Source organism: Trachurus japonicus, chromosome 16 (genome assembly GCF_045865225.1).
Source record: "Trachurus japonicus isolate A0001 chromosome 16, Traja_1.0".
Classification (NCBI taxonomy): domain Eukaryota; kingdom Metazoa; phylum Chordata; class Actinopteri; order Carangiformes; family Carangidae; genus Trachurus; species Trachurus japonicus.
The window spans coordinates 11,245,729-11,257,403 of record NC_140922.1 but is presented as its reverse complement, the minus strand read 5'-3'; the positions used below and the strand labels follow the sequence as shown (position 1 = coordinate 11,257,403).

Below are 11,675 nucleotides of genomic sequence, written 5' to 3'. Positions count from 1 at the left end.
TTGAACAAGTAGCTACACACCCAGCCCAGATGACGGGAAATAAACGACACAAGTTGTTTAAATGTTGTTGTTTATTTAAGGCTGCGACTGATATTTTACATGGAAATATAACTGGAGGTGACCCTTACTTCCAAAAAGAAGAAGAAGAAGAAAAAAAAGCTTTCGGGACCATCAAATTCTATTTAATATGCGTGTAACAATGCCTCAATTAAATTTTCTAATATTAGCCGTGGATCTTTCCAGGTTTCGTCCTTATGGGTGTTTATAAAAAAAAAAGTGAAATCGAAGTGTGTTAGCCCAGTAGTGCCCTCTGCACTGATGGGGTGCTTTATTATTAACAGCTGAGCTCAAACAAGGATTATTATCAGTGTACATGGGCATTTTATCACAAAACTTCAGTCACAATATAGTCTAACACAGTTTCTCCTCATCGCATACAACCTTAGGTATCGGATTTGCATACCGTTATCTATCCAATAACAGATAACAATATGTGACTGAAGAGCCTACCACCAAAAGACATGAACACTGATGTGGGCATAGACACTCACACATACTGTCCTACACGCACCCTGATCTGTCACACATTCTCACAAACACAACCACACAGGTTTTATTGTTCCTCCTTTTTCTATGTCGAAGTCTCTTGATAAAAGTTTGTCCCCAGGTGGAGGCAGCCAGCGAGCAGTGAAGGTCAACTGACGGTGAGGCTGTTGGTCTGCGCGGGGCCGTGTAGGGAGAGGTGGGGTAGGTAGGTGGGTGGGTGGTCTGGGTCTGGCGCCGGGTAAAACTATTTGCTCTGCAGGCAGATTTCAGTCATCTGTGGTGTCCAGCACGCTCTGGCTGAGAGCTAGGTCCCAATAGTGTTCTGTGCCGTGCTTCTTGAAGTGTTCTCTGGCCATGCTCTCTGTGGGGCACTGCTTGAACTTCATGTCCCCAAAACTACGCTCTTTAGCTGTTCCCTGAAAAGAGAAAAAGGAATTACTATATCTGAATAAGAGATCATGAAACAAAACAACGATAACCAAATATTTATGAAAGCGCAATATGAGAACACTCACCTCCCAAATCAACCAACACTTGTTGTTTCTCTTTGTATCGTCATCACCATCTGGATCTGATAAAAGGATAAACGGTAAGGACTTTAGTGTTCCTGAGAAAGCACAAACACATGATAAGTGTTGCAAAAAGACAAGTCACTCTTACCATCCCTTTTACTGTTGTGTTCCTCCCATTTGATTCTGTGCATCATCAGCCTCTTGAACTTTTTCTGAGATTTAGGACCTAAAACCAAAAAAATTTATAAGTAAAAGTACACACATTTAAGTTTTAAGTTTCTTACATTTTTAATTTCACACAGAGCAACTGATTAAAACTGAGGATAAACAGAACGGTAAATGGAGATGTCACAGTCCCCTAAATAGATCCATCAACACATTTTTTGATACACACACTAGGGCTGACCCAAAAAAATCGAAGCTTTGAAGCTTTGATCATTGCCGTGGTAATCGATCATGATGTCCGTGATCGATTTTTTTTTTCTTCTCCTTGACACCGGGTTCTCGGGTACAGTGAAATGAGTGGGCTACTTGACATCCTGGAAACCTGCCTGATAAGTTTTGGAGACATGCAGTGTTTCCTGCACACATCTGCATGTGCAATCGTGTGCCATGGGAATAGTGCAATTTAAGTCAATCCTGCACTTTATTGGGGCATTGTGCAATCACATTAAATTTAATCTTGCACTTGTCGCTTTAGCACATAGCACTTTAATTAGCACTGTAGCACTTTATAACTGTTCTGTAATCTCTTGGTCCCCTTAATACTTTTTGGCCAATTAATATACGTATGTTGTTCATGTCATATACCGGTATGTTGTGTAAGATGTCAAGGTGTTATCATGATGCATTGTCTATTGTTGTAGTCTTGCCTCTTGTGCTTTTACCTTCATGTTTTTATGTTTAACATCAACCTGCCAATGGGACTGGGGATGGAAATTAGCCACTTGGCCACAATCCCACATATTTACACAAGTGTTCACTAATATGTACTGTTCCCATTAAAAAAATAAAATAAAATCTGTACTCTGAAAAATCTGCAGTTTTTAAAGGAAATTGTGAATATGAATGATTGGTATTGAATGTCAACTCCAGAGATCTTCCTTTGACCACAGCAAACATTAAGAAGCATGTGTCAATTGTGGAATAATATATATAGAAAAATACTTAAGAGCAACGAACAAGTTTCCAAGAATGCCAATGCTATTGCAAAATGCCTGAAAATTATTATTCTGTACACTGTGGTGTATCTGATGTTTTTTGCCCTTACCTCCCTCCACTACGACAAGGTTGACGTCTCTGTGCAGAACTACTGTGCCCGTCAGGTACAGCTGGTTGGCATTAGCCTCCACTTTAAACTTCTTAGCGGGATTCTGCAGGTTACGGATCCTGTACAGGAAGGGAGAGGTGCTAAAATTAGACACATCTACATTACGAGACAAAAACGCTGCACTTCATATTTGCTCTTTTCCTACAAACACACACCGATACACTGCAATGTGAACACCGTCAGTGATGTCTTCTTTTAACTTCTTGACTTTCTTCTCTTTCCTCTGCTCGGCTGTTAGTTTGCGAGCGGCGTTGGCCTCTTCATGGGCCCTGAAGGGAGGGAGACAGAATTAGGAAACCTGAAGGCTTTTACTTTTCATGAATAATCACACATTACGGTAAGTGGGGAAAAGTGTACATTAAATAAGAACATTATTGTGTTACTAACTTCTGTCTCTTTGCCATCTGAGCTCTGACATGGGCCTCTACTTTTGTGGGATCCTGTACCGCCTCCGTCCCCAGCACTCTCATCAGATTGGAGATGCGTACTGAGAAAGGTGAGACAAACATCAGTTACGTTCTGTTTAATCCGACGCTATAGTAATCTTTAAATTGTGGTGTCCTGCGTGTGGGTACCTTTGGGTTCAGGTGGGGGCATCAGTCCAAGACGAACCTTCTCTTGCACTTCTTTTTGGCCCTCCCGCCGTGTCTGTCTTCTCAGTTTCTTCTGTTCTTTCTTTGTCAGGTATACACCCAGCGTCACCGGCTTGTCTGTGTCAACTGGAAAAAAACCCCCACAAAATATTGAAACCAAAGTAATTTTTTTATGGTAGTAATGAAATTAATACCATGAAAACGGTTCATAGGGTTTGTCATGAATGTATAGCTGCCTCCAGAGAAAAAAATCTGAACATTGATAAATCTGCTTTCCAAATGCCAAAATAATTAATTGAAGATATTTCTGGTATTTCTCCATACAGATACTGAGAATTTTCCAAATGCATCTCTATGGTGTTTCTGTCACAGACAGCAACCTGTTTGTGTTTTTTTCTGTTTGTTCTGTAATACACCATGAAAAAGAATACAAATAAGTTTCAAACCATTTGTCATATTTAATCCCGTGAGCACTTACCAGGAGGTTTAATTTGGGCAGGATGTTCCACCAGGTTGGTTACACCAAAGAGGTCCAGCTGGTCCAAGTCTGTGTCCTCGTTTCTATACAGGATAAGAGAAGAAACATGTCAGTTAGGGTTGAATATGAACAAACTATTATTTGTGCCACACAGCTTGTGCTTTTGGTTCGGCTGTTTCTTACATTTCTACGTTTGAGGGCAGGATAAAAGAGTCCCACCACTCAATATGAGGCACCTCCCCCTCTCCAATCTCCTTCTTGGGGGCAATCAGGGCCAGTTTGGTGGATGCCTGGATTCCTGTCTTCTTTGCTGCCTGAGCAATCTCATTCTGCAGCCTTTCCAACTGGGCCTGAGTGGGGTGAAGATCAGTGCAGGAGGGACAAAGTCAAGTAACTGTGTGAACTACATTTCAAAGGTGGCAAACTATTATATTCCAAACACTCGGAGTTAATAACCGTTGTCACTCAGTACGTTTACATGACACTTGAAAAAACCGAATTATTGCCTTAATCCGACTATAACTGGACAACTGAAGTGCATGTAAACACCTTAGTCCGACTGAAATCGGAGTTGAGAACTCCGATTAAGACACCCAGATAATGCGATTGGAATTCGATTTTCTCCGTCATGTATACACCTTAGTCGGAGTATAACTGGACAATGCATGTGCGCATGCTCCACAACAGTAGAGACGGCACCAACCCCGCAAAGTAAAGAAAAAAAACCAACGTCAGCGCCGATTCAATGCATTTCACACAGCGCAACCAGTGTTTTATTAAAAAAAAAAGAGAGAGAGAGAGAGAGAGGAAAAAGGAAGCCCGTATCCTATTCTCAGGGCGCATCCGGCCCAGACAGGCGCGTCTGGTCGGGTACTGCAGTTGAGAATTTATTATTAAGCTTACTAAGTTGTTTATATTCAGTTTTTTTACGAGGTGACAGAAAAGTCAACAGGACAGGGGGGCGTATTAACCCACTGAAACAACGGGTGACGCCGCATGCGGGGGCGGACCCCGTCAGTTATTCGATTTTCTCAGTTGCATGTATATTGAGACAAGGACAGAAGTCCGACTTGACGCCAAAATCGAATTTTGAGCATAGCTCGATTAAGGTCTGCATGTAAACGTACTGACTGAGCATTTTAGGAGTTGAATACAACCTTAGTCCTAATCCTCTGAGCAATTTTTTCAAAGCGACCCTGGTCGTGGAATTTGAAGCTCCTGCGAGGCCGTTGAGCTGGTGTTATAAACACACGCTGGTCAAAGTAGGACGTGGACTCCAAGTCGTCCCCAGGCTTCTCCTTCAGCTGCTGACGGAACTGCTCCCTCTTGACCGCTCGAATGTTGGCTGAACACCAAAATTTAAATTAATTGAGAAACAGTCAAACAGGAAAAACTATTATGTATGTGGGAGTTAAGCTGCTGTATCATACCTTTCAGTGTGGGCATGCGATGTGTGAGTTCAACCTCTTTGCCACTTGCATCCACAGTTCTTCCTTTATCATCCAGAATCAGAGGAGTTGGCTTGTTCACCTCCTTGATTTCCACTTTCCTATAGAAGAGAGACACACAGAGAACACAGTCTATTTTCACGCTGCTGCATCGGCACATTGTTATATTTTTTTCCTCTTTAGATTTCAAAATCCTCTGAAGACTGTGACATGACTCACGGTGGAGCAATTCCCATGGCATGCAGGTTGGCTAGTGCCACTAGGTTGTGAGGACCAGTGTTTCCCAAGGCTCCGAGGATACCAGGTTTCATGGCCAACTGAGACTGGATGCGTGCTTGTAGCTCAGCAGCCTTGCGGGCTTTCTCGATAGCATCATTCATAAAGCTGGCGGCCTGTGAGGGAGCAATGGAGGAGGCACCACCAGAAGCTGGAGCAGCGGAAGAGCCAAGAAGTCTCGATACTGGAGAGGCATCCATTTGTGACTGTGGTGTAGAAAGGGGCAAACGCTAGGGTCAGGCAGAGATAAAAGTATTATGCTGAACGTACTGCCTGAGAGTCTTAATACTCAATGTTGAGCATAAGAAATAATTTAAAAAATCTTACAGGTGCAGGAGGAACTGTAGAGGCAAAACTCAGTTGTTTTTTCCTCTCTTCGATCTGTCTTGTGGCTGCCTCCATCATCTGTTTGATCTGTTAATACAAGGAAAGGTTTATTAGATCATAATTGCTCATAAAATCAATAACATAATAAGCTATAACCTTTATTCTTGCTGAGAGAACAGTTAGTACCATACCTGCATTTTGGTAAGCATGCCAGGGCTCTCAGATGGAGGTCCGGGTATGACCTCAGGTTCTTCCACCTCCTCAAAGCGAGGAACCCGTTTCCGCTTTGCAGCTGTTCCATCTCCTGGATCCTGAGTTTCTCGCATCGCACCCAAATCAGCTTCATCACCAAACACATCCTGCAACCAACCAGTCAGAACACAAAAATACCGATAGGTTTTGATTATCATCAGGTAGTGACATTTTACCATTAGGCCAAACCAAAAGAGAGTTTTTGCTTACAACACCGGCGTGGTTATTTTCTGCTTTTGTCAATAATCTGCTTTTAGGAACCCCTGCATTAACATTAAACTAATCCTCCATGTTATGGTCTCAGAGAAAGGCTGTTTAAGTTTAGGCAGGGGGTAAAGCAAGGTTTCAGATGGGGTTTATAATAGACTAGTGTAACCTGTAACCTAATGTATGCAGTGAATAGGAATTGACAGATGTTTTTTTCAGGGCCGATTGTAAGTAATCAAAAAAATTGATACCGACACTTTGAACCGATATTCATTTGCATTTTGTCTCAAAGGGCTTTACATGGCATCATAACAACATCCTCTGCCCTTAGACCCTCACATCGACTGAGCAAAAACTCCATAGAAAACCATTTTAACAGGGAAAGCATACTGTTTGTTTCCTTTTTGTACACTGTGAAAGTCTGTGATAAAAAAGACCTTAAATTTTTGTAGAATAACACAAACTCCAACACAAATCTTGATTCAGTGGGTGGGACATTGTTACACAGCCGAGAGTGGTGACTTAAGACAGAGAGAAGGCTGCATCAGAGCCAAAGGAATGCATTTTAAATAAATGTATTTCATCGGTTATCGGTGACAAAAAATAAGTCTGATTACGATTATCGTAAAAATGTCATGCCATGCAAAATATAGGTCCATCCTTAGGATTGAAGGCAACATCCGATTTCTAGACTTTACATGACTACTTTTGTAAAAATATTAATGTAGAAATAATTTCTGGTAAATAAATGCCCTCGCTTTAGGTCAAATTATTATGTATATTGGGGAGTTTGTGTACCTTCAGATCTCTCTTGCGGTTCTTTTCTCCTGCTCCTTTGTTGCCACGCGCAGTACGGCTTTCCTCGAGTGCTTCAAAAAGACGCTCCACAAAACCTCCAGCAGAGTCATCAAGGAAGGGTCGCAGCTGGTCTGAGGGGTCACCAAATGTCAAATGTCAATACTCCATTAATCACTATCATGATACAATTACATGACCACAGAGTGCCTTTAAGTGCACAAGTGACAAATATGGTGACTGTGAACACAAAGTTTAAGCTGATGTTTTAAATTCAACATGTAGACAATTCACACTGATGAGACTGCTAACACAAAACAACAATCATCTTAGAGTCCACAAGGATATTAAATAAACCACAGTCACCTTGGAAATCGGGAGATTTCTTTGTGGATTTTAACTCATATTCATTTTCAGATCGATTTCTAACAGTGTTAAGAGCGGCACTAAGATCACTTTAAATTGTAGAGAAATTATACTAAAAACCACATTGGATGTTGCTAGGTGAAAGTATTACTTGGCAATCATATCATATATAATGATTTGGCCCCCACTAGTGTGTTTCTGATGTACTAGATAGATTAAAACCCAGTCTATACACTTACCTATGGTCTTCCTTTTGTCCAGTCCTTTTCCAACACAGTGCAAAGCTGCAGTGACCACAGTGGGCTCCGAGAAACCAAGCACTTTCTTCACTGTCCGCTCCACCCACGGCCTCAGCTCCTCCACCTCCCGCTTTGGAAGAGACATCTTCGGACGAAACACAGCAGATCCAATCTTTACAACAAGTCATGTCAAACTGTATCAATAATATGCAACCAGAACTTTAATCCTGCTTTGGACAGTCTCATCATCCCCTAGAGTTAAAGTCCCAAACAGGACGACATGTACACAACACAACACAACCCTCCTCTGACGCTCATAGCTTCCGCAACAAAAACATAAACGCTCTCGGATTATTTACTCTTAAAAACACACGCACAATCAGTCCTCCATGCTATATGTCGGTCGATACGGGTAATGTTAGACTTACTAGCAGATGTGCTAACCAGAAGCAACGTACAAGCTAAAAATCAATTACATCCGCCAAAACTCCCCGGCTGCCTGCGCTAACTCGGGTTAGCATGCTGCTAGCTGCCAGCCGTCAACATGAGCCAACAACTGCGTAGTAAAGCGCACAGACCTTTCTACTGTCCCTGTATCTTCTGCCCGACCGTTTTCGTTGTAAAAGTCAAACAGAAACCATCAAGTTTTCAGACGCGTAAAACACTTAAACTGCTGAGTTTTCTGTGAAACTTTCTGCTTCAAGTCGCGCCGTTCACACAACGTTTCCGACCCGAGACCCGGAACCGGAAGCACGCGACGCTACGTCTTCTTCTTCGTGAGCATGTCGGTGCAGTCGCGTGGAGGAGAAGTTCAGTGGTACCACCGCCCAGCAGCGTCTCTGGGAAACTCACAAAGCCTCTCCAGGTATCAAAGAAGTCCAGGGTTTACAGCAGCAGGGGTGTCAGACTTATTTTAGTTCAGGGCCCGCACACTGTGTAATTTGATCTCCAGTGGGCCGGGCCAGTAAAATAACAGTACAATAACCTTTAAATAAGAGAACCCTAAATGTTTGTCTTTGTTTTAGTGCACAGAAGAACAAGTAGGCCCGGTACATAGATGTTTACAGTTAATGAACTATCCTTTTGCAAAACATATTATGAACAACCTGAATTTTCTTGCGAAAACTATGTGCAATTTAAATAATAATTGTGTCTCTTGTGTCTTTTGTCTCTTCTGTTTGACACCCCTGGTTTAGAGAAACACACTTTCTCTATTAAAAGTTTGTGTTTTCCCTAGAGGAAATTTGCCTACAAACGTTTAGAAAAAAAAAAGTTAAAGAACAGGGACGTTTTACGAGGTTAAGATAGAGCCCTAAAACCAGCATCAAAGTCTGTCATGTTTTTAAAATGTATTTTGGAAACCTTCATCTTATCAGGGCTCTGATATGATGAAGGTTTCCAAAATACATTTCACTGAGATTCATATTATTACAATAGTATGCTATGTTGGGGTAGTATTATTCAGTCAAAGATACTCTGGGTGAGGTTGTGGAGCTTGAGTCAAAATATCTGACATGTGCTCCTTGTTTTTGCTTGATCTACAGAACGTCTCTAGCTGCGTTTCCACTGCAGGAGTTCCTGGTAAAAGGAGAGGGTAAGATCTTCTACAGTAACCTACCTGAGTATCTGATGTGTTTAGTAGTTGGAAACATACTGTTTAAAGCCAAGAGCTCACTTTATTAATGGTTGAGTTAAAACGTGTAGCTAATGTACAGTAACACTTGAAACAGGATCATCTAGCCTACATCTAAATGTGCTTGTTTATATTCATTGTAAGGCTAACCCTTTCAACGTTTTATGCATTTATAAGACAAGGGGATATTGATCTATTCTTTTGGTAAATTTGGGAAAACTCACCTGAGGTAATTTTGGTCCAAAATAGAGTCTCTGTGGATCTGTAGCAGGAGTAGGATTAGACCAGTGTCTGTGCAGTTTATCTATTTTTTCTTTCTTTTTTTCTTTTTTTTGTATCTCAAGTTTATTATTGCTTTCCCACTCCTCAAACAGCTTTGATTCATTTATTATTATTATGAATCATCTTTTTTTAAATCATCTATAGCCAGCTACAGTTGCTCATGATGAATGGCCAAATTTGGTATGTTTCATGTCTCTCGATAAACAGCTAATCAGTCATTGTCATTTATGTTTTTTCTTGCACCAAAAGTTGATGTAATGTTGGAAGCATTTTAATTATTAACCACAAAATGACCAGATAAACTGCAGCAAACTACTTTGAATGAAACTACTTTTATGGCTCAGGGCTTGGTTTACACCAGTAAACTAGTTGGCCTATCCATAATTTCCCTTTATCATTAGCTCAGCATACAGTGAAACATTGCCCAGCTATTGCCCAATAAACCACAGAGCAGTCATGAACCCAGTCCCCGGTTAAAACATGGGATTATCAGGTGATCTGCATTTCCTCTTCTGTAGGCCCGCCTCCTCATTTTTTCTCTATCTTTGCGTGATGTGGGTCAACTGAGTGCAGTTGTAGTAGTGTGAATAGACCGCAGCAGTGAGCCCGAGGCTTCACCAGTCTGCCAAATCACCCCTCCCTCTACAACACACCACGTCCACGCTTTCACTCACATTGCTAATGTAATGGAAACCACTGCTAATGTTGTGTATAAAATGTATATACGTGGCATATTATGGTGTGCCAGACATGCCCTTTCTGCAGAGTTATTACAATCATCATCATGTCAGCCATTCATTACGGCTACATGCAGTTACTCCAACTGAACAGCACACTCACTATCAGCCCCCTCACTTGCTGATTCATCAAGGATACATCATTCACTATTTACCTTCTGGCTTTCACTCACTCACTCACTTACTCAGTTTGTTTACATCCATGTTTACACGCAGCCCAATTCATGCACATAGACAGACTGTGCTTTTTTGCATGGTTTTGCAGTGCTCCATTTTGGTATGTGGGAGGATATCTGGTAGCTTAAAGGAAACCTCTTATAAACACAGCAGAATAATAGAAGGGAATTTGAGTAACTTTCATTGTATGTATATTTTTTTCAGTGCTGAAATTTGAGCTTCCACCACAACCACGAGCGTCTTTGTGTATACAAACACAACACTGGATCCAGTTCACTCTTTGGCCTTTCTGCACAGAGTCACAGCAGCCAAAGAAAGGAAACCAAGCACAACATTGTCTGAATGAGAAACCAGGGCTACAACTGACAGATGTTTTGATTAATCTGTCTCTCTCTTTGTACTAATGTTGCTTTGATCCATGGAAATGTTAGACATTTGTGGAAAATGTCCACAATTTTCCAGTGCTTGACCCTAATTTTCCACAATTCAAGCTGATGTCAAGAGCTGAAATACAGTAGCCTAAGTCATTTCAAACCATTTCACACATAGGGCCTAACTGTAAATAATCAGTTGTTTCAGCTTCTCAAGTGTAAATGTTTTTCATTTTGTCCTGTATCCTTTTAGGGGATTTCAAGCAAAATAAGAAAATTCATAATATTACAGTGGGATCTGTAATCTTTTAGTGGGCATATTTAGCATTTTGCAAATAATTAATCAATTAGTCAAGAAAATAACTGTCAGATAGACATGACATCCTGTGATTTCTATCCTATCCTAAAAAAAACAAAAACAAAAAAACAATTTACAGTGATTGAATACAGAAATACAGGAACTCCTCACATTAAAAAGCCGTGACTTAATGTTTGGTGTTTGTATAAAATTAATAAACAATTCTGAATACATTTTCCAGCTAATTTTCTGTTGATCAACAACACGTTTAATTCATCATGTCAGCCCAATATCAAGACAGTTATTTGCGAGATTAATACATGAAGCTCAGTCCAATTGTGACCTTAATTTCCGTAAGACAACCTGATTAAAGATGTGCATGACATTTACAAGGATAATGCTTTAATCTGGTTGTAATCAAATGATCAGTGGGCCAGTAAACAACACACACACACACACACTCACATTTACCCACCCAGCTATCACCGCCATCACCTGTGCTCAACCTGAATTCCTTGCTGGCACCTCACATGTGCTGTCTGCCCCACCCCCACCCCCACCCTCACCCTGCTCTATTATGTAATGATACCTCAGCACATAACATCACAATACCACAGATATTTACAACAACACATACAAAAACAAAACAGGCTTACACATGTACACGCATACACACACTGGCAAACACAATGACCCCCACTTTGCCTGTGCAGCTGAAACAAGCATAGCGCAGCATCGTAGGACCATGTGGTGAGATTTGTATGAATTAATCTATTATATTACTGGAATGCCAAGCATTTAGTGTTCA

The 11,675-nt window shown here is 41.1% G+C and overlaps 1 protein-coding gene across 2 annotated transcripts; it reads right to left on the bottom strand.

Moving 5' to 3' along the window:
• Positions 1-56: 56 nt before the first annotated feature.
• On the bottom strand, positions 57-8,096 carry prpf3 (PRP3 pre-mRNA processing factor 3 homolog (yeast)). Of its 2 annotated transcripts, none has more exons than XM_085801339.1 (17): positions 7,948-8,096; positions 7,370-7,514; positions 6,768-6,898; positions 5,702-5,869; positions 5,511-5,597; positions 5,127-5,413; positions 4,890-5,008; positions 4,617-4,804; positions 3,643-3,809; positions 3,460-3,542; positions 2,964-3,107; positions 2,776-2,875; positions 2,544-2,657; positions 2,329-2,447; positions 1,207-1,284; positions 1,062-1,117; positions 57-962 (listed from the first exon to the last, which is right to left on the bottom strand). In XM_085801339.1, the coding sequence occupies exons 2-17, from the start codon at positions 7,512-7,514 to the stop codon at positions 813-815; spliced, it is 2,136 nt and encodes a 711-aa protein (XP_085657465.1). In that variant the 5' UTR covers positions 7,948-8,096; the 3' UTR covers positions 57-812. The 2 variants fall into 2 exon arrangements, with proteins under 2 accessions (XP_085657465.1, XP_085657466.1); XM_085801340.1 differs by having other exon boundaries at positions 5,127-5,389.
• Positions 8,097-11,675: the final 3,579 nt, after the last annotated feature.